This window comes from Pygocentrus nattereri, chromosome 14, assembly GCF_015220715.1.
Source record: "Pygocentrus nattereri isolate fPygNat1 chromosome 14, fPygNat1.pri, whole genome shotgun sequence".
NCBI lineage: Eukaryota > Metazoa > Chordata > Actinopteri > Characiformes > Serrasalmidae > Pygocentrus > Pygocentrus nattereri.
The window spans coordinates 7,457,350-7,481,462 of record NC_051224.1 but is presented as its reverse complement, the minus strand read 5'-3'; the positions used below and the strand labels follow the sequence as shown (position 1 = coordinate 7,481,462).

The following is a 24,113-nucleotide window of genomic DNA, read 5'->3' as shown; positions in this document are numbered from 1 at the left end:
TTTGATCTACTTTGTAATATCTCAATGCTGTTTACCCGACATTTGAAATCAGCCCTGTGTAGTGACCTCGATTCATCAATGCATAACAACTGTATGTAGGGGAAATGCAGCTAAACATAAAAATATTTTGATTTTATTAGCTTGATAATATGTATTTGCTTTAAAAGCTTGCATTCTTTTGGTTACATGATATAATCTTTCCCTAGACATAAACAGCACAATAACATTTTGTGTTTTCAACATAGAAATTCCAATTGCTACACATCAATCCTGCTCGTTCCCAAAGCTTTCCTTTTTTCCCTCTTTGCTCCCTTGTAACTAAATCCAGTGCCAGTCTGATTGTGCGCATCCGTTTCAGTTCAGTAATATATACAGTATATAAACAAATGGTCAACAGAATTAATTTCCTACTGTCTGTATAAATTACAATGTGCTAACAGACCCACAATCAACAAAGGCCCCAAGAGTAAGCAGCCTATTTTTTCAGGCAGATAAGGTAAAGGAAAACAGCATACAAAAGCAAAAAACAAACTTCGGCCGTAACACATGCACAGGCTTCTGCTGATATCAGCCACTAATAGGACTCATATAGAAGAGATGTCCTTTAGCAACACATGCAGCTGGTGGTTTTCACCATTTCTGCAACAACAAGCACATTCTTCAGAGACAAACTTCTTATTTCCCTTTTCCCAGTGACGGAATAAGAGTCCGGTAAACCGAGAGGTAACAATCACGCGCTTTCACCTGACCCTTCTGCTCAAACTGGCGCAAGGTCGGCCATGTCCTTACTATCTCCTGTTAACTATACAGCCCTTGCGATTGACAAACTGTTTATCTTGTTTAGGAACAAACCCTGACTCTTGTAACACACACTGATGTGGTTTAACAGTCTCTGTTGACAAAAGCAACAATTACAGCTGCTTAGGTTTGAAACAGTTTAGTGGTTGATGTTTTTTTTTTGTTTGCTGTTTAAAAAACAAACAAAACGAAAACAAAGCGCCTCCATGACCGGCACCAACAACTCTTCTTTGACGTCTTGCCAAGCTCGAACATTAACAATGTTGTTTAAACAATATTGTAGACAGCTGCATCGTTGTTTCAAAAATAACTAAGTAAACAGTTCATAAAGCATGTTTAAAAACTGTCCAATGTGCGGCACAAAAGGTGTTTGACACTAAAAGTATGAGGATAGTAAAACACAAAAGGACAACAGCGGTATAAAACAAATAAAACAATATGAAATAAAATCATCATGAAATGGGAACAAGCACAGGAGGACAACAGAGATAGAGAAGATAAAGCAGAGGCCCAAAAGGGTAAATAAAATAACTTGAAGATATGAAAAGCAATATCCAGATGACTAAGGTATGTGCTAAACTTGCCTGAACTAAGAGAAATGGCTTGTTTGCCAAAGACAAAAACCACACAGGTCAACTTGAAAGTGGCGCTCGTAGAGGCTCAAGCATCCACTGTTAGATATAAAGGTACCATGCAGGTACATGATTCACTCATCAAGGTACAATCAATGTAAGTGTACCCTCAAAGGAACAACAGTGGTTTTAAGGTCCAGTGGTGTTCCTTACATGAGTTTTTCATAGTGGAAAAGCAGATATTTGTACCTTTTTCATAACCAAACGTTTTAAAACACAACAGTAAAGTAAAAGGCCTGGAGGCGAGACGAGATGTGTGGAGTCAAAACATCTTAGAAAATATAATTTCGGTGGATTCTGGCAGTTATGTTCCCTGACTACAGGTACTGGGATGTACCCCTGAGGGTACCACCACAGTGACAAGAGGGGTGCTGCCCCAGTGACAGCATCGTCCCTTTTTTCTGAGAGTGCACTTCAGCCTGCATGATCAACAACAGGACAGAGAACACAAACACACCAACATGTTCCTTACTATACGCAGCTCCCTAATGCACTGTTCACAGCACTTCTGTTGCCTGTGACCATCAAGTGTGACCATACTGGCCATCCCTACACACACGTCTTCACACACGTTGCACAGTAAGAGAGGCACCACTTACGTTTTCTTAGGCATATCATCTGCAGAGACCACCACAGCAAGTTGTTTAGGCTACAGGTTGCTCTCACAACAGTCGGCCAATACTTATGCAAGGTAAAGTCCTCACAAGACAAGGACAAGTTGTGGGTACAGTAACAGAATGACAGCACGAGTTAACAGGGCTCCTGGAAAGGATGGAAAGGACCCAGCTCCACATACAACACTTACAAAAGGTGAGTATGGCTCTCCCGTCTCTGTAATGCCACCAGCCATGGTGATACAGGGCGGTCCAATCCGACACAAAGCTCAACTGTGGAGAACCTGAGGGAAGAGGAACGTCGGTTAACTTTACCTGGAGGTCCATTTAACTTCAGCGTTAGCAGTGAGTTGTCTGAAGTATTCAGTCACTTTGACACTGTATCAACAAATCTCTGACCACAAATATAACCTTTAACATGCTCCCCAGCTATTCTGCTAAAACATAACAAATTCACATATTCGGCTTACTTACGTTGCGGGTAACGTATGGAAAAACGGCGTATACGACTGATTAGCCAGTTTAGCTTAGCTTACAGTCTTTAGCCAGTTACGACTCAGCTGATATTACGTGACATGTAAAAACAGCCTAAATCAGCAGTTTCAGAAGTGACCACTCACCCGTCCTCTTCGGCCGGTGTGCTGACGCTTCCTTCTCGGATTGCTCGTCAAGTACGTCGCTGGCTAGCTAACTGGTCATATGATGGCTAGCTAGCGTTAGCTAGCTAACAAGCCAAAATAATGAAGAGAGCGGGTGGTTTTCAAGAAGCTGTTGGAAAACCGACGTTTTCAGGTCCGCACCTTTAAGTAGCAAGCTGAGGGGCACATGTCAGATGACTAAAGAGTGGAACAGTTAGTGTTGAGGGTCCCATTCTATTTTCCGCCGCTAGCTCGCTAGTTCCGCTGAGAGTGGAGTTCAGCTTGGGCGCCCAAACGCTCAGAGCGCAGCCGCACACCGAGCGCTCGGGGCAGAGCAGTGAACTCCGCTGCACCCACAGCCGGTACGGGACGCCTCATCCCAAGTTAATCGGTTGAAAGTTTTTTTAAGCGTTAAAACTATTAAACTTGTTATTCCCCTTTTCTATAGGGGTCAGGACCCCACGGACCCTCACAGAGCAGGTACTATTTGGGTGATGGATCATTCTCAGCACTGCAGTAACACTGATGTGGTGGTGGTGGTGTTAGTGTGTGTTGCACTGGTACGAGTGGATCGGACGCAGCAGTGCTGCTGGAGTTTTTAAAACACTGAACACTCACTGTCCACTCTATTAGACGCTCCTACCTTGTCGGTCCACCTTGTAGATGTAAAGTCAGAGACAACAGCTCATCTGCTGCTGCACAGTGTAAGCTAGTCATCTAGTCCTTCATCAGTGGTCACAGGACGCTGTTGGCTGGATATTTTTGGTTGGTGGATTGTTCTCAGTCCAGCAGTGACACTGAGGTGTTTAAACACTCCAGCAGCACTGCTGTGTCTGATCCACTCAGACCAGCGCAACACACATTAGCACCTATGAAACATCAGTGTTACCGCAGTGCTGAGAATGATCCATCACCCAAATAGTACCTGCTCTGTGAGGGTCCTGACCACTGAAGAACAGGGTAAAAGGGGGCTAACGAAGCATCAGAGAAACAGATGGACTACAGTCTGTAACTGTAGAACTACAAAGTGCAGCTATACAGTAAACAGAGCTGATAAAATGGACAATGAGCGGAGAAACAATGTCAATGTTATGCCTGATTGGTGTAGGCACTGGGCTAAACACCCAGCTGCTAAGCTGATGTGAAGTGTATATTGATTGAACTGCAGCTGTAATGCTTTTTGGTGATATGACTGGTGTGGAGTTGCACAGCATTGTGTAGAATTGAAGCGTAACTGCTGTCCCATAGATACTTGTTGAGGCAAGAGTGAGAAATTACACTGCAGTGCATTCTGGGGACTGTAGTGCAGCGCTTGTGAAACCAGCTACTATTAACAGAAAATTACAATACTATGCAGCTGGATAAGAATGTGTGTAGACAACCAAGTTTGAAAAGATACCCGTTCCCTTAATTCACATGTGGTGTTCAGTATGTCAAATTATTCAATCACAAAATACAATATTGTATTGCATCAGAGAGGAAAAGGGTCACTTACATGTTCTTAAACTGATAAAAAAATCAACAGCAGTTGACTGTAAAAGAAAACTATTATTGGTGTAGTGCATGCAAGTAAATAGCTAATTAAATGAAAGCTATGATGCCATCTCTATTACATGCAGACTGAAACGCATTCGACAACTGAACAAATGAAGTACTAAATGTTTCCTAGAGCATTTAGTATTCTTAATGAATTCTTGATCACAAAACATCTTTTTCTGGCTTTATTTTTTGTTCAGATTTTACAAAAATGAAGCGATCAAGTGTTAATCACAATCAAACTAACGCGGTCCATATGCACTGAACCATACTGAATCTGCCCCGTGCTTGAACATACACATTTCATGGATGCCGAGTTACTGAAAGACCAAATGAACAGATACAGAATACAAAAGCACTAAAAACAGCTCCACTGTAATACAGACACATCTGGATGAGGGACAGACCAAAAAAGTACTTCAATAAAAGCACACCGTACCTTTGTTTCCCGGTTGGTAGAAAAGAATTTATTTCCCCATTTCACAGAATTAAAGTAGAAAGTGATGAGAGATAAATGAGTTTGCACCAGTGTGGAAGAGGAAAAAAAAAAAAAAAAAAAAAACCCAAAAAAACAAAACAAAAAACAAAAACCCTTAAACATCTTAAAATCATTCAGCAGATTTTCTCCTAAGTACACAGTACAGGCTCAAATGCATTTCCCCTCCTTCCATCCTAATTCTTTGTTGGAATTGGTCGATTTAAAAGAAAAGAAAAAAATGCATGAGAATTGGTTGATATAAAAACAACAAAAAATTCTTTAGAACAAAAACAAAATAATAAAACTTTTAAAGTCTAAAAAAGTCTTTGTGCTCGGAAGCACAAAAAAATACAAAAAGAAAAAAAGAAAATAAATAACATTTCATGAAATTTAAAATAAAAAAAGCTTAAAAAGTCTTGAGGACAAATGATATTTTGCAGGAAAATGAGTGTTTTACTTTCTTTAAAATACATTTCTTGGTAATAGGGAGCAAATCTGGCTCCACATCGAGTGGTTCACAGTACTTCCAGAAAAGAGTTTTTGTTCCAAGTCCACCAGTTCGGCCAGCCTCAACACTCTGAACAGAAAGTTCTGCCTAAAAATCAAATACTTCTCATACATAATGTAAATATCTTGCTTGTTAATGAGAAATGGGACTTGGAATATTCGCTCGTGTATATGAAAAATTGCTGTTTGCGAATCGTTAATTGGTGTAACCCCACCTAAACTTTTTGACTGCCTATCGAGCAACACTTGCACAGTCATTTACCCATTTATAGAGCTCAAGTCCTGAGGAAGGAGCAATTTACAAAAGTGTAGAAAGCTAAAATTAGATTGTCAAGGCTGTTAATGAGCAAAAGAGATCTTGGAAGGTACACCAAGGCATTTTCAAAAAGGACCGTGGGATTCCACCTCACTTTCACAATTGAATGGAACACTGCAAACCAGGTGCACCTTAAAGACAAACGTCCATCTATACTAGCAGAGACATGGCTATTGCTTTCATGGCTTTCATGAGAACCTCTGCTTTTTTGTTACTTTTTTGGTACAAGTAATTCGCCACATATGTTGTGCAGAAATAATCCTTTATGTCTATACTATAAGGCCTCGGTAAAAATTAGTCCAGGACAGAAAACAAGATATGGTAAATGAACTGCAAGTGTTGACAATGGGCTCTGATTTAATAGAAAATAAAAGGAGGAAGTTAATTAAAAAAATAAATAAAAAAAAAAGGAAAAAAAAAAACAAAGCAAAAAAAAACCCTTACCTGGGAGAAAGCCAGTGCAATTCTCTACATCTCTCAAACATGTACCTCTGTGTCTAAGCTTTATAGTAAAGGCCAAAAAACCCAAGAGACTCCAAATCAAATTACATCAACATCAGCATCAGTGAATTATAGAATTCTACAACCTATTCACAGCTACACAAGTCAACTGCTTCCTTTAAGTTTTCTTATTCGTTACCCGATTTTACATTACTCATTCGCCCTTAAGCTACATGTCAAGTTGTGGTGCATTGGGTAGAACTGATGAATTTACCATTCAACACTGAGCAGATGTTAAACTTGCCGTTTAATTTAGACAAACTATTCTCTTAATTTTGCTCATTACATATCGAAGTGATGCACATACCTACACGTGGCTTTATCAGATGTATAAACCTGCCAGCTTATTTAAAATGATGGCAATATAACAGACAACCACCCAAACTGACTAGAACCATGTAGAACATTTCAATGCTCTGCGCACCATCAATCTTTTAGTTACCATTGTTTATAATAGTGTCATGTTCTGAAACATGCCATTTACCAACAACCTTAACAAATATAGCCTATGTAAGTCCGCAGGACTGCTGTCTGTAAGCATGAAACTCCCTAACAAAGTGCATTAAAACCACTCATTTGGTTTCTTACTATTGTTTAATTTCATAACATATTTTTTAAGCACTAGCAGCACGTTCTTTTGCTCTACAGGCAGGTCAGACTATGATATGGTTTTTCAGAGGAGCACAGCAAGATGCGAAAAACACAGCTCACGACGGGACGTACTACTGCTGTAAGACAACAGAACACTGACCCACACGGTCCTAAATGGGGAAAAGTCACTATTAAAGCTAAGCTTGCCAACACTGCATGTTGATCTTTAAACTAAAAGGAGGGAGGAAAAAAAACAAAAAAAAAACTGAAAAACTGACACTTGCACATTGCACTGATTTCTCCAAGGGTCTGGAGTTCATGCAAACCTTTTTCTCATTCCCTTATCTGAGCAAGCAGAAGAAAAGTAAAAACACTCAGCACTATAGTTACAGTTCCTGAAAGTTGTTCTGGTTACAGCAGAACTAGGGGTCGACACAAAACACAGTGGAGCACTTTCTTGATGGGGAGAAATATGAAACTTAAGTTAAAACCAAGTTCTGGCCATGTTACAGAGCAGTAACGACAATGAACAGCCTGGAAAGATGCAATACACAGCCTGAAAGCGAGACTATATGCACTGTACTTACTGACAAGTAATGATCGCATATTTAAAAAGGTGAAATTTACTTCTCCCTATTATTGTAAGCATCGCGTGCTTTACCTCTAGCCATTAATCCCTGTGGCTTAAAAAGATTATAGCACTGATGTGTTCAACAGATAGCTCTTAAGATATCGTTTGTTTGCATTAGGGTACACAAAATGTTGCCCAGGCAAAGAGAGGTTTGCCTAAAGCTTCGTCTAAAAAGTGTGCGGGTCTACATAACGCGCTGTGTGTGCTATAGGCGTCTAGCTGAGGTGCCAGGGTTTGACTAGACTGTACTATTGGTGGGCGCGTTTGGTGCTACCCAGCCCTCCCCCCCTTTCCCATTAGCGCTCTCCTCCAGTACTGAAGAGAGCAGTGGAGTTATCAGCTGGCAAGGCGTTCCTACCTATCTCCCTCCCTCTCCCCATCTATCCCAGCCTAGATCCCTTTTGCTTCCGTTTATTTATTTTAGTCTTAAAATTCCTACTCCAACCGCGTGGGACGCTAAATCGCGGCGTTTGTTGCAGAGGTTGGTTCCCCCTAACCCCCTTCCCACCCTTTCCCACCCTCCCTCACAGAGACACAGGGTGCGGGGCCGCCCCGACACACAGACCATCGCGCCGTTCTTCCCCCCCTCCAACAGCAGGGCAGTGCAATACACAGACATGGATGAGTTCCCCAGTAACCCTCCCGTAGATTAGACCTAAAGAGCAACAGAGTACAAATTAGGAACATTTCAGACTTTACCACCACACAACACTTGTGCCTTGGAATAAGCTGTACTGTCAAAGAACTTGTATTTTCTTCTAGAACTATTTTTATCCATGACTGTTGTATTAGGAGCTTCACAAAAGGCAAGACATGTTTGGTGTCCAAGCCGATTTAGTTTTGCACTGGAGCTACAAAATTAATAAGTAACTAACAAATGAAGAAAGCTTATGTAAATCCATCGGCATGTCGCAAACTTCATGCCCTAATCGTTTGCCTTGATGTTTAAACAGAATACTGCCACTAATTTCTAACTAGATATTGCAACAGACTATACCTTTAAACTTAAAGCAGGGAAATTTCAGTTACCTTGGGGCCACAAGCAAGGTGGTCCTCCCAAAGGGGGCCAGCTTATGATATAAAAAAATGTAATAAATAATAATAAAAAAAAAGGCTGAATTTTAGGCCAAGTTAAACATGAACTGTATGAAGCCATCTTGTAGGCTTGATGGGGCCTGTGGAGTGGCAGTTTGAGACCCCTAGTCTGATTTTGAAAAGGTGAAAAGTCACAGTAGCACCACCTACAACAAACTTTGTTGTAAGGTCACATCTTTATGTTAAGTTGCTGTATGTTTTAAATTAGGTCAATAGTTTACAAACTTCTAGCATACAAAATTCAGATTCAAGGTAGTGTAACCTAGAGTGTCAAACTATATGCAAGTACGAAATTTAACTCGACACGGTATGAGGTCAAGTGTGATTCAGATTCCAGTGGAAAACTAAAGAAGCAACCAAAAATGTCTTGGTTGATCTAAATTTTGGCTAAATCAACTAAAACTGGATGAATGTAACTGTCAAAACTACTGCTTTATTGCTAAACAACGTAAAATCCAATATTAAAATCAATAAAGACTGGACATAAATTTGTTGTACCTAACAGGCGTGTCCTGTGTTAATTAGGGGGACGCATCTAAACGCCATAGCAGGCTGACAGCCGTTCCTTCAGCTGGGGGGGGAATTGCTCAGAGAACTGCTGCCAGTTCTCTTCCCCAACCTGGTCCTTAAAGCCATGCAGGATCTGCAACAGCAAATGAACACAGTTACTCCTTTGATTTCTCAGGATACAGAAAGATTGCAAAATTTGTTAGTTGATGCATACCTTGTAGAACATATCCCTCAGATCTTCTTTCGGGTTCATCCAGGACGCCACGGCATCACAGAAGAAAATAAAGTCCTATGGACAGATGCACACAACCAGTTATCCAAACAACCACCCCCCCCCCTCAAAAAAAAGGCAGAACAATCAATAAAATTAGCTTGATCACCTGCACTACACCCCCAGGATTCACCCCAATCATTAAGCAGATGCCTCTGAAGGCTGAATCTTTCTCCTCATTGTCCCTGATGTTTCTCAGCGACTGGCACCTGAAAAAAGAAAGCACCAGTTTCCAGAGCTTTAGTAAATTAAATCTTTATAAACTACAATTACAGTTTTATACAAAAGTTTGAACACACTGGTCAAATTACATTTTGCTGACAATTACATTATTTGAAAATATGAAAATAAAGTCTTTACTAGGAACAAACTTGCATAGGCCATTTTCAACCAATTTTATTGCATAATTTGTATTTAACCTCTCTTCTTAAGCACCCCCCCGTCACCCATACCAAATGTGCATAAGGGTGTTTAGAGGATGTGTACTGACTTTCACTTAAATCAACTAGATGTCATTGTGCCCTAACTTTGCATGTCTATTCATCAAATCGACTAAATGGTGAAAAATCACTTTACAACTTGTACTCAACTGTCAGCAAGGGAAGAAAAAAAAAAAAACAAAAAAAACAAAAAAAACCCTCACCAAGGTCGAATAAACTGTGGCAACATGGGTGCCACCTCCTGAGGACAAACGTATCCTAGTCGACCAATCGTAATGGCTGTTGCAGAAAAATAAATAAATAAATAAATAAAAATAGAAAACATGTCAAAAGAAAACTGTACAATTATAACATTGAACCACTTAACCCACAATGCACCTGCACCCACATTCAAATCAATCAGATTTCTAACGCATTTTGTAACATCTTGCACAGGTCAATGTAGCTCAATAAGAAACAGGAAATAAATGACAGTTTTAGTACCTGTGTTCTCCAGTAGAGTCTTGGGGGTATTGGGTCTGTTTATAATCTCCACCAGGTGGTTAAGAACCAGCCCCACATATGGCTCCATCTCTACACCTGAGGCCAAGACAGAAAACAGTAGTCAGCTACAGTAAATGCTGGGAAAGAAGGAAAAATCCATCCACTACTGAGCACCACTAAAACTGACATGCAGTCAACTTTATGCTGGCTGCTGCAACAAATGATTGTTGTTTCCTTCTGTTTTAGAGCTCAAATTTGTGGATTTAAATGTCCAGTATAGTCTAAACACACCTTATGCTAATAAGCTGCTAATGTTCTTCGTTGCATAAGAGCATGCTAGCCAATTAGCCATCTGGTATAACAGGAAATTTAATTCGGGGATTAAAACCAGGCATATAATGAATTTAGAACTGGTTCAACAGTTCACAACTCAGACTGTGCGTGAAACACAACCCCCAACAGACAGTACAGTCTATGAACAATTTTCAATACAGTAGGGCTGTCCTAAATATATATTTTTTTGGGCTCTGGAGCAACAGTAAAAATTTTAAAGATGAAAAAGTAGTTTGGAATATCCGCATCCGACGGCAGTGTAAAACACACCCATGGCTTTATCCGCTGTAAAATCCAAATCTTAAGGCTAGCTGCTGTTCTCATGGAGTATAACACAGCGCTCATAGGGCGGCGTCGCTCCTAACATTTTTTTGTATTGATGCCCAACAACATTAACACACACATACATACACACCAAGCTTTTTGCTTAGATTTTTTGTTTTAACCCGTGTTGGGGCAATGGTTGTGTTTACATGCAACTTTGAGGAATATGTTTGTCAGACTGCTAAAACTGCATGAGCAGCTTGTCTGAGCAGTTAATCAGGAATCACAAGCCACCCCCCCCCCCCCATATTACATGTTACGAAAATTTCCTTCAATGCTTCAAGACTTTTAAAAGCAAAATGAATTCGTACAGTGCAGCAAATAATTTGTAATCACTTAAATTAAGTACATCTTGAGATTTGCCTGATGTTTATAGAATTCACACATTCAAGACAGCATTGAATAGAAAATACATACAGTTTAGTATTCCATAGGATCATTTTAAATCAGGTACAACAGCCTGTTTTGCCTCAAGTTTTTAATGAGTCACAGAAAATAATCCAAACTTCCTTCCTATCTCACCTGAACAGTCACCTGCTCCCTGCCTGCTGTCACTTGAGCCTGTAGAGACACCAAACACTGTCACTAGCCTGCCTGCAGTCTACCATGCCAATACCAATGCACACACTTCACTAAGAGGCTCAAAAGTGCCAGCTGCAGGATTATTAGGACATACGCACACATACACACTCTCTCACAGCAGCTGTCTTAGAGTCTTGCCAAATCCAAATGGCACAGACTGTTAAGCTGAGAGCATTGCAGTAAAACAATTTGTTCAATGACGATGCAGTCTGTCAGAGAATGTCAACCCAGGTAAATGCACTGTCTTTATTCCAAGTAACTGGCTGTCCAATGACCATGCTAATACATGCAGGTCCCCCATAGGATCGGCCACGCAAGAGACCAAGTTAAACTCACCCATCTGTATGGAGATCTCACCGATGGCCCAGGTGGCATTGTTACAGACCGAGATGAACTCCGGGTTCAGGTTGAGTCCCAAGATGGGCATGAACTCAGCTGCAGGCATAGACGAACACTGAGCATCAGTAATCCATACCACCAGACAACCCTCACACTTAGCAATGGGTTTAAACTATACACATCCACCATTCAAATATTTGGCACTACTATTTAAAAGTTTAGGGTGAAATTAGTCTTTCCAAAAAAAATAAAACCCGACATGTTGCAGACATACAATAATTATATATATTGTGTAAAACTCTTTACTCTGTAAAGAGTAACTTGTACATCACAGCCTGCTTTTAGCTTCAGTGTGTGCAGCATTGCTCAGTATTCTATGCAGAGTGCTATTCTGAATCAAACAGCATTATTTGAAATTGTTCATGGACAGGACGTTTTATATAAATCATAGGCTTTGTTTGTACACGAATGTCTATTCAAATGTACATGCGAGTCACAAAATAAAATTTCTAAAATATAATTTATGTCTGGCTTCAGAGGACATTCAACGACAGCTCAACCAGCCAAACAAAAGATTTCAGAAGTAAAACTGCACCACTTTTCAGATGCATTAGCCTCAGATGTCATTCCTGCGGTCACTGTGCAACAAAGGCTGTTATTGAAAAATTCAAACCTACAAATCGTACTTTACTTGCTGCTGTACAGAAGTGGTTTTCTGGTGTGGAACAAAACCCACTCTTCTCCTCTACAGCGCTCCTCTATCAAAGTTAGATAATGCAGCATAAAATCAGCTAGATATTAACACTTTACCTGTTAATTTACATCATACTCATTTACACAAAAAAACCTACTTAATTCTAAGTATGTTACTCAGTATGGTATTTATGCATCCCTTATTAGTTTTTTTTTTTTAATGTGCATTTACACATTCTTTATACTAATAATACACACAAACAACCGAAGATAAGGACTCCTCTGTCTATGTAGTCATATTTGGGCATAAACTAGCATTCTAAGTTAGCATTATTTGATGAATATGGGCCACTGACTTTAGATCAATGGCAAAAGCAGTTCTCACCGATGCAGGGCTTAACATGAAGGAAGCAGGCTTTGGTCAGGTCTCCCAGCAGCGCGAAAGAGCTCTGCCTCACCTCTGGCATGGTGTCCTACAGACAAAAAAAAAAAAAACCCACTTCAGCCTCCAAAACATACACAATCTACAACTCTATTGCCAGCAAAAATTATGTATCCACTGTGTACCTGCATGCACTGGAAAAGCAGAGTCATGATGTTGCTGCGGGCGACCAGCTGCTCCACATGGCCACCCAAACCCTCAGCTAGTCCACTGAGCAGGTCCAGAGCCACGATCATGAAGTCCTTATCAGGAGCCTCATACTGCTCTGGGTGCTGATTATACATCTTCCATAACAAGGACAAGGGATAGCTCAGAAACTCAAACATGGCAGTGAGACATTCCAAGGCAAAACAGTTCCCTAGTACTAACTTATGATTCAATTTTGGGAGAGGAAAAAAAAAAAGTGGAATTTTCTTTTATATTGCTACCTCTGAAAACAATTAGAAGTTATGCAGAATGTTAAACTCCAATATTCTAATGTTTTTACCACATGAATGTTTCAATATTTAAAAGCTGAATATTCACTACAGCCTTACAGTAAATATTTTCTGTAAATATTGGGAGCATGGCAGTAACTTTAGGCTTGGAAGGTGACTTATGAGGGTTGGGTGCACACTCACCATTGCCTGAGCAAGGGTTTTCTGAACCAGGGTGACACAGCGCTGGTATACTGGCTCACAGTAGGGCAGAAAGCCACTCTGTAGCGCAGTGGCCACCGATGACAGACACTAGACAGATAATCACAGAGTCTCAAAGAGAAGCTTCCAACTTCATTACATGGTACTGGTTATTTGATGACTTGCTGCATTCCTCACATCCTACAAATGAGTCAAACTCACTTACCTCCAACAGAGGGAACAGATCCTTGTCTTCATCTTTCAGCTCATTCCATTTCTGGATGAGAGGGGGCATCAGCTTTTGTATATATTCCTATGAAGACGAGTGGATAAAAAGACTGAGTAAATGTACAGTTTTGTAAAAAAAAGTTCTACATTTATCTGTACTGCATAATAGTATTAATGTAACACTTCAGGCTCAGAAAGAAAGAGGGGAGGAAAAAAAACAAAAAAAAACAAAAAAAAAAACACCAAAAGCCACACCACACAACACAGTTCTGAAAACTCACAGGCTGATTGAGATGGTGGCCCACTGAGTCAGCCAATGTTCCAATGGCATCATACAAGATGAGAAGATTTTTGTGCTGGTATTTTCCAAAAGCAAAGACCAGTGTGTCCAGAATAAAGCCCAGATAGGGAACCAGCTCAGTACAGGCCTCTTCCTCTAGAGTTGCAAATGCACTGCAGGAAACAAAGTGAAGAGAAAAAGTTAAGCTTTTGGATTGCAATCAAAAGGGCTGTCTATTACCAACCTTAATCATTACTGCAATACTGGCCTGTACAATACTGGTACTGCAGAAAGCTGTAATATGCAAATGAACTTTTCAACCAACATAAAATTGTTTACTGTGCACTGTGAGCATCTTGACCGATCACAGTTGGTCCTTGGTGAGATGCGTTCACATGATCCAAAAAAGCACTCTTTGGCCAAATTAACACCTTGGATAAAATACTGTCTTCTATATATTGTGATACAGTAATATGTAGCAGTGGAACCACTACATATTTTTACTTATACTCTGGACATTTCTTTGTTTAAAAAAATTTTTTTTTAAAGATTAAACTTCATATTTTGGAATACAGCTACAATTCAAAGGATCCTTGAAATTAGCCATTGTGACCACATCTTTAAACAGAACCACACCTGCAGGCGGCCTCCTGCACCCTCTTGTTGCCGTCAAGGATGCGTTTGAGCAGCTCGGTCATGAGGGGTTTGAGGTAGGCGTCGGGTGGCTGGCTGACCACCCAGTGAGCGTAGCGGCTCAGCGTCCAGCAGGCAATGGAGCGAACCAGAGCTTTCTTATCACATAGACACTGGATCAGGTGAGGAATCAACTCAGGCAGGTATGGAACCATGCCCTGTACACAACCTATGGAGAGAGATAACAAGGAAACTAGTGAGGAGAGGAAGAGAGCAAGAGACAACAACTTAACAGAACATGTCATTTAAAGCTTTGTATAGAAAGTGAAAAAAGTTTAAAGCAACACTTTGGTGAATAATCAGTATTTTAGGGTTAGGTGTTATTATAGTAATAAGGTATAACCACAGTATTTAACATAAGGTATTTTAAAATGACGTCAAACTTCTTTTCCAGGTCTGAACAGTAGAACACACCGCACCCATCTACATTTCAAAGAGGCTCATTGATAGGTGATGCTGACAGCCAAGAGCTACATACCACAGACCAGACTTCAGCTTTTACTCCAAAACAAGTCACTTATCTGTGCTCTTTCAGACTTCCTCTAAACAGATGTCATTTTAGCATGTGCTGTGTAGCACATTTGGCCAGCTAGCTAAGCTCTCATTATCTTAGCCAGAATGCTACAGTCCTAAACACCAAGGAACAAGTTAGAGTTTGGCTGTCTGCCACTCCAACATCACTCAGTGGACTTTTGCTCAGACAGTTTCTTTTTTCCACTGCACTATTAGGTTTTGTAGCACTCCTACCACTATTTGTCCTGCATTCTGGTGAACTGTATTATTGCAGTGTTACACTACTATTCAATATTTTAACGTATACAGTATTACTCCAAATGTGGTCTCATACTGCATTATTTCTGCTCAATACTACACCACCTACGCTGTATTTCCACATTTTACTCATGAGAGTAAGCCAATCTTGAATCTTAAGCTTACCCTCAGCGATGGCCCCCAGCACCAGAATGCCAGACTCCTTGACGACCCAGTCTGGGTGGAACAGCAGATCCTTCAGAAGTGGGAGCAGATGGGGGAGCAACTCGTCCCGGAAAACATTAGCCAACACGTCCAGCGCTGCTGCTGAACATTTACCTGAAAAAGAAAAATGCTTATTTTGATTGCAATAGATCAAAGATCTGACCCGCATATGTTGTCTTGACTAAAATTACTACATTTGTTCGATCCTGTGCCCGTCTTGGCTCAACTAAACACCCACAACAACTCATTTGGAAACTGAGGTTGGTCAGAGTGCTCACAGCACATTTCTGCCATCTGTAAGAGGGATCATTTGCATATTGCAACCATCCTGCAGCATATGTTGCAATATCAGTTAACAAACCACGTTTCACAGCCCTAAAACACAATATGTTTAGGAAAGTGAATTTCACATCTTATTGAACGAGTTGTGGTTCTGAATTGATGATGAGATAACTGGCCACAGTGGATCAGACAGTATGAATACTTGAACATCACAGACAATCAAGTTTTAAAGTTGTCGTCACCTCCACTGACACCAGTTAGGTTCTCATCAAGAAAAGAATTAGTAACTGGAAAATCTGCAGTCAAATACTGCCTAACAAAATGGCACTGTATCAGTTTATTAAAGCATGTTTTGATTTGGTACAAGAGGGCACACAGTAAAAAGAAGAAATCTTACCCATTCAGAGACATGTTTACAGTGTAGATAAAACCAACTGTTATTGATTAAGCCAAGAAGTGTACTTTAGGTATCCACTTACGCAGGTTCCAGTCAGACAGAGTGTCATCATCATCGTCATCATCTTCGTCAATATCCTCCCCCTCCTCTCCTTCGCCCCCTTCGTGCTGCAGTGTGACTGTGCGAGACTTGTGGAAACGGGGTTTAATGTCCTGCTCACTGTCTGGAATAGCCTCATCCTCCTCCACGTCACCCTGAAACAGAAGTACAGGGTCAAAGAAGGACTGGGATAGGCTTTTAGTCACAACAGTCAAAGAGACAACTGTGCTAAAAACTCTTAATCTTGTTTTCATTTTTTGGATAGAGAACAAAGGGCCAAGGGGTTTCATCAAAATAATTGCAGATGTTACCTGTAATACACTGGCTCCATCAGGACCGAGTGATTCACCTTAAGAGGCATTTAAAAGCTGGATAACAGCAGAAAGCTAAATACCATTGCAAAAATGCATGTGTGTAACTAGATATTGTGCTGAAGCGATGTATCTAAAACGTTTTAAGAGTGAGGTCTAAATTTAACTGTGTAATCATTCTCCACCAAACCTGCCTACAATGCATGTCAAACGAGTTAAGAGAAATTACACCTCCCACCCACACACTTTAGCAGAACAGCACATTAGCTGTAGTAGTTAGCAGTCGCATCAACATTCAGTAGCACAGAAATGGCTCCGTTCCCATAGCTGAGAACATCAGATCCTTTGAGGTCTACCAGCTGCAGATATGAGCAAGGCCTTGGGTCAGACAGTATGAATACAAGAAACATCACAGACGAGTCTCAAGATCAAAGATATCGTCATCCCCATTGCCCAGGCATGAATACGTCAAATATTCAGTTAAAGGTCTTCAACTGAAATGGCAGCATGTGTACTCACCTTCAGCAAGATGATGTCAATTTCAGAGTACTTCATTCCATTCACCAGAATAGGAATCAGTCTAAATGGGGTCAGATATGGAACATTATGAGGACTGTAACAGGGCAAGAACTAATAGTATTCATTCTACATCACACAGCATGTACACTCATTTAGATTAATATGCTACATCACCACACATGCTATTTATAGCTCACAACTCAATTACCATATCCAAACCACCTTGTTTGATGATGCCTATACTGTACGCAAAGCTTTTTTCATTGCCTGCAATTGAACGCAATGACTAAACCTAAGAGCTCTAGGAGAATGCTGGAGGGAATGCCAAAATTACCCATGTCATACGATACCGAGGGTGTTAATGGGTGTGTGCGGCCAGGCTGCTGTGGATCAGACAGTATGAATACTCAAAGCATCACTAGCAGTCACGAACTCTGATGTCATCATCTCCATAGCGACAGGCTAGATGTGTGGCAGATGCTCACATCACCCATCTCCACCCAGCAAGGCTAGTAGCCAGTGACAAACATACTATTAAGCTTTCTGGTCAAATCTGTACCACGAAAAAACAACAGGAACTAATTCCCCACTTTAGATCCTAGAATATTCCCAGTCAACGATGACTTACTGAACCAGGTGTCCAGATAGCACCTCCTTACAGATCGGCTGCTCAGCCAGGGTGAGCCAGAACTCACAGGCCTCCAGAGCCACATTCTCATCAGGGTCCTGCGTACGCTGTAGCATGTACTGAAAAGCAAAAGATAAAGTGTCAGTTTGTCTGAGCGCAAGGCTGTCAAAATATGTTAGAACATCCAGCAGCTTTTTAGCAACTTAGCCATTCTGAAAAAAAGAAGGAAAGCAAACAATATGGTTTCTTTATAAACTGAATGAAGCCAACAGGCAGAAATACATTCTTACAAGATGACAAGGGTCTGCATCAGGTGAAAGCTAATGCCATCTACCATAAGAGAGTGGAATTTACACAGTAGTGAAATACAAACATTTATTTTGGAAAAGTTAGCTTTTACCGTCAGAGCAAAATGGTAACTTTACAGGGGAAGGAAAAAACAACATTTGTAAGTTATAATAGAAGCTAATGTAACAAGTAATTTTGGACCATTTCTCCTGTCCCATTCATCATGAATCTAACACAAGGTAAAAGTTGTGTTCGAGTACAAAACAAAAATGGAGATATATTTTCACGCAACATCAAGACAACAATCCTAAAATCAAAGCAGCTGAATTGCCACCTTCAGATTTGTATTTGCAATTCTACTGTTTTTGAAAAAACCCAACACTTTAGCAAGAGGTCTCAAGGATGATCAGAGATCATCTGTTATTACAGGGAAGAAGGAGGCTCACCTGAACGATGCTGTGCATGTGTGGGATGAGTCGATCGATACGGACTTCAAGCAGCATGACCAGCGCCCGACATACGTTCTTCCTCACCTCAGAGTCCTCATCTGCAGCCAGCGCAAACAGACTCTGACATACCCCAGAAAAGCGGAGTCAGAAAAGGGGGGGGGGGGTACAAACAGCAACAACAGTGAACAAACTATAGTCATCCAACTGCTATTCTCTCTAGTTTTGTTCTCCCAGAGCTAATGAAAATGAAACCAATCAGTACTTACCTCAATAAAGGTGTCAATGTTGTCCATCAAAGCTTGAGCTCTTCCAATGATAAACTGGTTCACACAAGCAATGGCATGAGATCTGTAGACAAGGAACGTAGCCACAAAAAAAAACCCATCACCAACAGGCAACACAGCATAAATACCCACCACCACAAAAGTGGTCTGCCAAATTCATTACAGCTATTGCAGAATTAAAGATAACTATGGTCTCCTATAACTGACCTTATCTTGGGACTACAGTGCTTGAAGAACTGGAGGAACTTGGGGATCATGATGTTTAGTGGTCGGTTCAGGGCATCACTGTCCAACAGTTCTGAAGAGTCCTCACAGATTTTCTGTAGAGCTCCAAATGAACCCTGAACACACAAATGGTTGAGTTAATCCACTGGACAAGTTGTCACAAAAACATGTCTAAGTGGAATCAGAAGCATATTGTGAAAATGATGGCCATTTGTCAGCATCTCAAAACAAAGACAGTAGGCCATGAGCAAAATTATTAATAAATATCTTGCTTTACTCAAACTCCCACAGAAACTCATTTGTGAAGTTCGCCAGGAAGCTCATAGCAAATTACAACCTTCTGGAATATAAGTATGCAAATAGTAGGGAGGAGAATAGGGAAAAAAAAGTCCTTTATTGCCGTTACTAAACAAATTACTTCAATACTACTAAACATTACATAAATGTCCCATTTGACAACAAAAACAGACAGTCATAGCATCAGTGAACCAATAAGCATTCTTGACCCATGTTACTAAAATCATGGCTTCTTGCTTAGTCTGCAGAGGTCACTAAATATAACCACTTCCTACAACACACTTATTTGTGCTTGGTCATTAAGTTTCCATTCATAATTTAAAAACATTGCATACAAAAATAAATCGTCCTCCAAGACAAAGTATCTGTGTTGGTTCCACTATCAAATTTTGAAAGATACCCAGCTCTAGCCAATACTAGGCTAGCATTGCAATAATTAACAAGAGGTATATTGCAGGTTCCTTTCAGATAAAATAAAGTGAAGAGGGGATTATAAGAAGCTGCAGGAAAAGGAGGGGTGGAAGAGAATATGAAGAGGTGGCAATGCAGACCTCACAGGTATTATAATCCTCAGAGTTGAGCAAGTTGCAGAGCTGAGGGAGAAGCTCAGGCCATGTCTGCAGCTCCCCTTTAGAAGCGATGGTTGTGATCAGGATACCTGGGGGTAGGGAACATTAGATGCCTTTTATAAGTATAGGTTACTGACAAGTCTAAAGAGCACATCATCAGAATAGCCTGCCATTAAACTTTTGGCAGCATGAATAAATCATTAATCCACACACTACAGACTCTGCTTTTAGCACAAGGAAGTAATACAATGCCAAGAGTAGATGAGGCCTTATTATGTATGTGAGCAGAGATATGGAGCAAGGAAGTGTCTCTTATGAAGCAGGTATTTTAAAATAAAAAAGGAAAGAAGACCTTACGCTTTCTAGAACTCTACAAACATGACAAGAACCATTTAGGAACATTACATTCTTAAACTGAATTAATAATTAAAAAAAAGTGGTTGGTATACTGTAGTGGGTAACACCTCTGCTTTCTACACTATAGACTGGGGTTCAATCCCCCACCTGGTCAAGCATCCTACACTACACCAATAAGAGTCCTTGGGCAAGACTCCCAACACTACCTTCTCCTACCTGTATAAAAATGCTCAAATTGTAAGTCACTCTGGATAAGAGCATCTGCCAAATGCCATAAATGTAAATGTAAATAAATAAGTAAATAAGCAGCACTCTGCAATACATGCATATATCAAGTTTAGACTCACCGATGGTAGCACGAATAAGGGGGGATGGATCCCCAATGTTGCTCAGACATTCTTGCTTGATGAAGTCTGCCACTGCAGGAGGGAAGTTCTGGTAGTGGGCCTTCACATTGTTCTTTAGAATCAAGCCACTGAGCGAACGTGTCGGCTCATCTGTGAGGAACAAAGAGGAGACAGGTCCTCACAAATGGGTTTTAAAAATGGACGTGTGAACATGTAAATGTAGCAAAACCAAGAAATATTAAGCCACCAAAAAATATGTTTACAAAAACAAAACACAGTGGTAAAAGCTTGAGATAAAGAACAGAAGCAGAAATAAGAAGGGCCTGGTAAAGAGTAAAAGGAAAAAAAGCCAAACTATAACAAAAGGGATGCAAGTCAGGCCAAGGGTAGACTCAAGTTGGCATCTGGTGCTGTCACAGAATGAATCACTCAATCACAGGACATTTCTAGGGCCTTTTCATAAATCTACTGGTGCATGCACATGTAATGTTAGCTTTGCCTTTATATCAATTTCAATAATACATTCAGAACACCCAAAATGCATGCAAAATAGTAAGACATGAGTGCTGCATCACTGAAAATATTACTCTTAATCTCGCTTAATATAAAATATATTAAGCATCTGTAATGCAAATCCAACCAAACATCTTGGAAGATGGTGACAATTAGACAATTAAGCATGTCGCAGATTTTGATTGGCTCCTAACGTTTGACTCTCCCTGATTACTGATATAATGTCTTAGATGGAGAGACCTACCCTCAGATTTCAGTCTCGTCAAGACGAAGATGAGATAGTTGTTGAAGTCAGGAAACTGGTTCAGCTGCTCCAGTTTCTGAAGACACAGTTAAGGGAAAAAACCACTGCGGAGGAACATTCGTGAGCCAAACATTTCAAACCGTTTTTGACACTCGCGCTCCACCAGCTGTGATAATGATAGTAACTGATTATGTGAAAACCCGTAATTCACAGCGAGGGTGTTTGAGACTCGACAGCACAAAAGCTGCTACAGCAATTGTTGAAATCACAGCGTCCCTTCGCTTCCCCAGAGTCCCTGTCTCTGTGGCTAGAGATGACAGTTCTCATTCAAACAGATCAGACAACATAAGCAAAAAGTTGATGATGATAAAATGCAGCATAACTTAAACATGGTGTGAGATTACAGCAATTACAAAGCACCCCACGAATTACGCAACCCTGCAGACTGAGCCTCAGGCTCCTTTATTTGGAAGAGTAAACTGGTTAGACGAACGGTTGGTGAGGAAGCTCTTTACCATGACATAAAAGCAAGTAAATTCAGATTTGCCATTTCACATACGATGTTGATACACAATTCCATAAAGTCAAAAAACTATCGCGCTAGTGTTAACTAGCTAACATTATTGGGGTGTATGCCTTTAACCTTAACCATTTCATTTTAAAGGAGCAGCTTACATCAACAAATACATACAATAGTCAACACTGCATATTTGGGGGGGGGTGTTTGTGAACGTTGTGACTCCTGGTTCCAATCACCACCATTATAAAGGAATCCGAGTCTGGAATTTGCTCTGCAATGCACCAACAATGACCAAGCACACCTTACTGGTTTACTTATACAGAAATACAGAAATAAAAAAACAATTGCCCTTTCATGGATGTTTTTACCTGACGTTGATTAGAGCTTCCTCAAAAACACCTCAGTAGGTAGCTCGCAAGCAAACGGGCCAACATTCATTCAAGCAGAGACCGCTCCTGCCCAAGCTGAGGCTCTACCCAGCCTGAGGATTCGTCTGCAGAACTGCAGATCTGGTACAGCTGAAATCACCTGGGTACAGCTGGCATGCAGACAAGAGTGGTATTTTTACTGAGAAGGATACCTGCTGCACAGCTCTCTGCGTGGCTGTGTTTGGGGACTGAGAGTCTTTCAGGAGCTGAAGGACCTGCTGGAGTCCCTGTTCATCCGGCTGCCACTCCATCCTACACAAACAACCAAAAGTGAGAAACAGTCTACGAGAACAATAAAACACGAACAAGAAATATATAAATAAATGCAGCCCTTCTCAACGCTGATTGGTCACCGCATGGAAACAATGAAAACGTGGTGAAAGCGGTCTGAGCTGGATTAATATGCGAACGAATAACAAAGAGTCAAGATAAACGGTTCTTTCCGAATAATGACCTAACCGTGAATACTGGTCGTGCTCTTTGAAGCCTGGTTAACCGCGCCGGAGAGGCTACATAACTAATGTAGCGTTAATGGTCCCATTGAGGTTAAATTAGGTGTTCCGTGTGTCGGTGTACCCTTGTGTGTGTGTGTGCGCGCGTGTGTGTTCTTTTCTGCACTGAAGGCTTATGGAGAGGAGGAGAACAACCATGCATGCAAATAAAGAGCTCAGTATCCCGGGCACTGTCATTAATCCCCCAAAACCCGTGCCACCTGGTTCGTGGTCACCTCCTGCTATCTAATTTAGCCTAGTTTCCAACCGTGTCTGGGTAGCAGCTAACTAGCAGTTAGCGCTACACAGCTAACCAGTCATCCAACCGAAGCGTGGCTAAACGCTAACGTTACTTTCAGCGCTCACATGAAAGCAAACACCTTCGTTTGTCTTCAGTTAGCTCGAACCCGACATGTGTACTGCACACTTATCACATTAAACTGAATTTAACCTACCTTAACTGCTCTAACTGCCTAACGCTAGCTAAGATAGCTCGGTTAACAACCATGGAGATTTGGTAGCCGGGCTAGCTAATCTGGTATGCCGGTAGAGGTTAGCTTCAGGCGCTGTATCAGTGCGTGAATCAAGTCTGTTTATCTAGATGGCCAACAGTTCCATCAGGTGGATTAGAGGGATCAGCAACACTAACTACATGATACACGGACAAGTCGCTTTGTTAGCCAATTAGCCAGCTAGCGCCATAACAGCATGCGGCTACTTAACTTAGCATGCGAGCTAGCGGCCTTTCGCTTTGAACCGGAGACCATGTGTGAAAACTCGCCTTCACCCCCAACATTAGGCCAAATTACCTCGGTCAGGGTGGAAAGTCAATTTAACTTAACCGCAACGGCGCATTAATAGTCACACATCAAATGGACAGTTATTGGCACAACTTTACAAGATGCAAAACCCCTGGAATCTACATATGAGATGCTCCAATGCTAATTGGCTCCACCGCTCAGTAAAACGTGATCCGGCTCGGTTCAGTCCAGCTAACCAGCTCGATTTCAAAGCGCCGGCAAAAGTTCGAATCCGAACGATGGCGGAGCTTCTGTCCGCCTTAGTTCTCTTCGCCTGCCGTGTATCCGACGTCTACAGCACATATTTACAACAAGTGCCTCTCCGTTTTATATTTCGCTAGTTACTTACAAAGCCTGTGTGCGGAGGCCTGTAGACCCAGTAGGGACGCATGCACCAGTGTGTGGACCGTCTGAACTCGCCGCCCGCCGGCGCTCTGCTCTGAGTGAGGCTGCAGGGAGACGAAGACGCTGATAGGATCCCTGCCGGTTTTGGGTGTGACCTCAGCTTCCGAGGCCCG

The 24,113-nt window shown here is 41.1% G+C and overlaps 2 protein-coding genes and 3 non-coding genes across 8 annotated transcripts in view; all 5 read right to left on the bottom strand.

The window, feature by feature from the left end:
• tmem104 (transmembrane protein 104) overlaps positions 1–3,057 on the bottom strand; it is an 86,217-nt gene extending 83,160 nt beyond the window's left edge. Inside the window, exons 1-2 of one of the 3 annotated variants that reach the window (XM_017705896.2) lie at positions 2,665–3,057; positions 2,236–2,328 (exon numbers count right to left, since the gene is read on the bottom strand). In XM_017705896.2, coding sequence (XP_017561385.1) covers positions 2,236–2,280 — 45 coding nt within the window. In that variant the 5' untranslated portion in view covers positions 2,281–2,328; positions 2,665–3,057. Of the gene's footprint in view, positions 1–2,235; positions 2,329–2,518; positions 2,608–2,664 lie in introns of those variants that run through there. The other 2 variants (XM_017705894.2, XM_017705895.1) reach the window with 2 other exon arrangements.
• A 4,718-nt stretch (positions 3,058–7,775) lies between these two features.
• On the bottom strand, positions 7,776–24,070 carry tnpo2 (transportin 2 (importin 3, karyopherin beta 2b)). Of its 2 annotated transcripts, XM_017705892.2 has the most exons (26): positions 23,945–24,070; positions 22,457–22,556; positions 21,357–21,432; positions 20,600–20,749; positions 19,878–19,984; positions 19,012–19,145; positions 18,787–18,868; positions 18,518–18,640; positions 17,784–17,902; positions 17,156–17,216; positions 16,309–16,480; positions 15,509–15,661; positions 14,516–14,741; positions 13,881–14,052; positions 13,598–13,684; positions 13,375–13,482; positions 12,880–13,038; positions 12,698–12,785; positions 11,617–11,715; positions 11,221–11,259; positions 10,042–10,137; positions 9,762–9,837; positions 9,228–9,327; positions 9,062–9,136; positions 8,836–8,980; positions 7,776–7,897 (listed from the first exon to the last, which is right to left on the bottom strand). In XM_017705892.2, the coding sequence occupies exons 2-25, from the start codon at positions 22,553–22,555 to the stop codon at positions 8,873–8,875; spliced, it is 2,709 nt and encodes a 902-aa protein (XP_017561381.1). In that variant the 5' UTR covers position 22,556; positions 23,945–24,070; the 3' UTR covers positions 7,776–7,897; positions 8,836–8,872. The 2 variants fall into 2 exon arrangements, with proteins under 2 accessions (XP_017561381.1, XP_017561382.1); XM_017705893.2 differs by lacking the exon at positions 11,221–11,259.
• On the bottom strand, positions 16,010–16,077 carry LOC119265181. The gene has a single exon (XR_005131465.1). It is a non-coding gene; the product is annotated as a small nucleolar RNA SNORD41 (small nucleolar RNA).
• On the bottom strand, positions 17,016–17,086 carry LOC119265180. Its single transcript, XR_005131464.1, has one exon. It is a non-coding gene; the product is annotated as a small nucleolar RNA SNORD41 (small nucleolar RNA).
• On the bottom strand, positions 17,541–17,608 carry LOC119265183. The gene has a single exon (XR_005131466.1). It is a non-coding gene; the product is annotated as a small nucleolar RNA SNORD41 (small nucleolar RNA).
• Positions 24,071–24,113: the final 43 nt, after the last annotated feature.

Bases quoted from the DNA above. Each gene is read 5' to 3' on its own strand.
- tnpo2 (XM_017705892.2), bottom strand. From the start codon at position 22,555: ATGGAGTGGCAGCCGGATGAACAGGGACTCCAGCAGGTCCTTCAGCTC. The intron at 20,750-21,356 runs GTAGGTCTCTCC...TGTTCCTCACAG, and splicing joins GACGAGACTGAAATCTGAGG to ATGAGCCGACACGTTCGCTC. The intron at 14,053-14,515 runs GTGTGGTTCTGT...TGTTTCCTGCAG, and splicing joins GTGCAGGAGGCCGCCTGCAG to TGCATTTGCAACTCTAGAGG.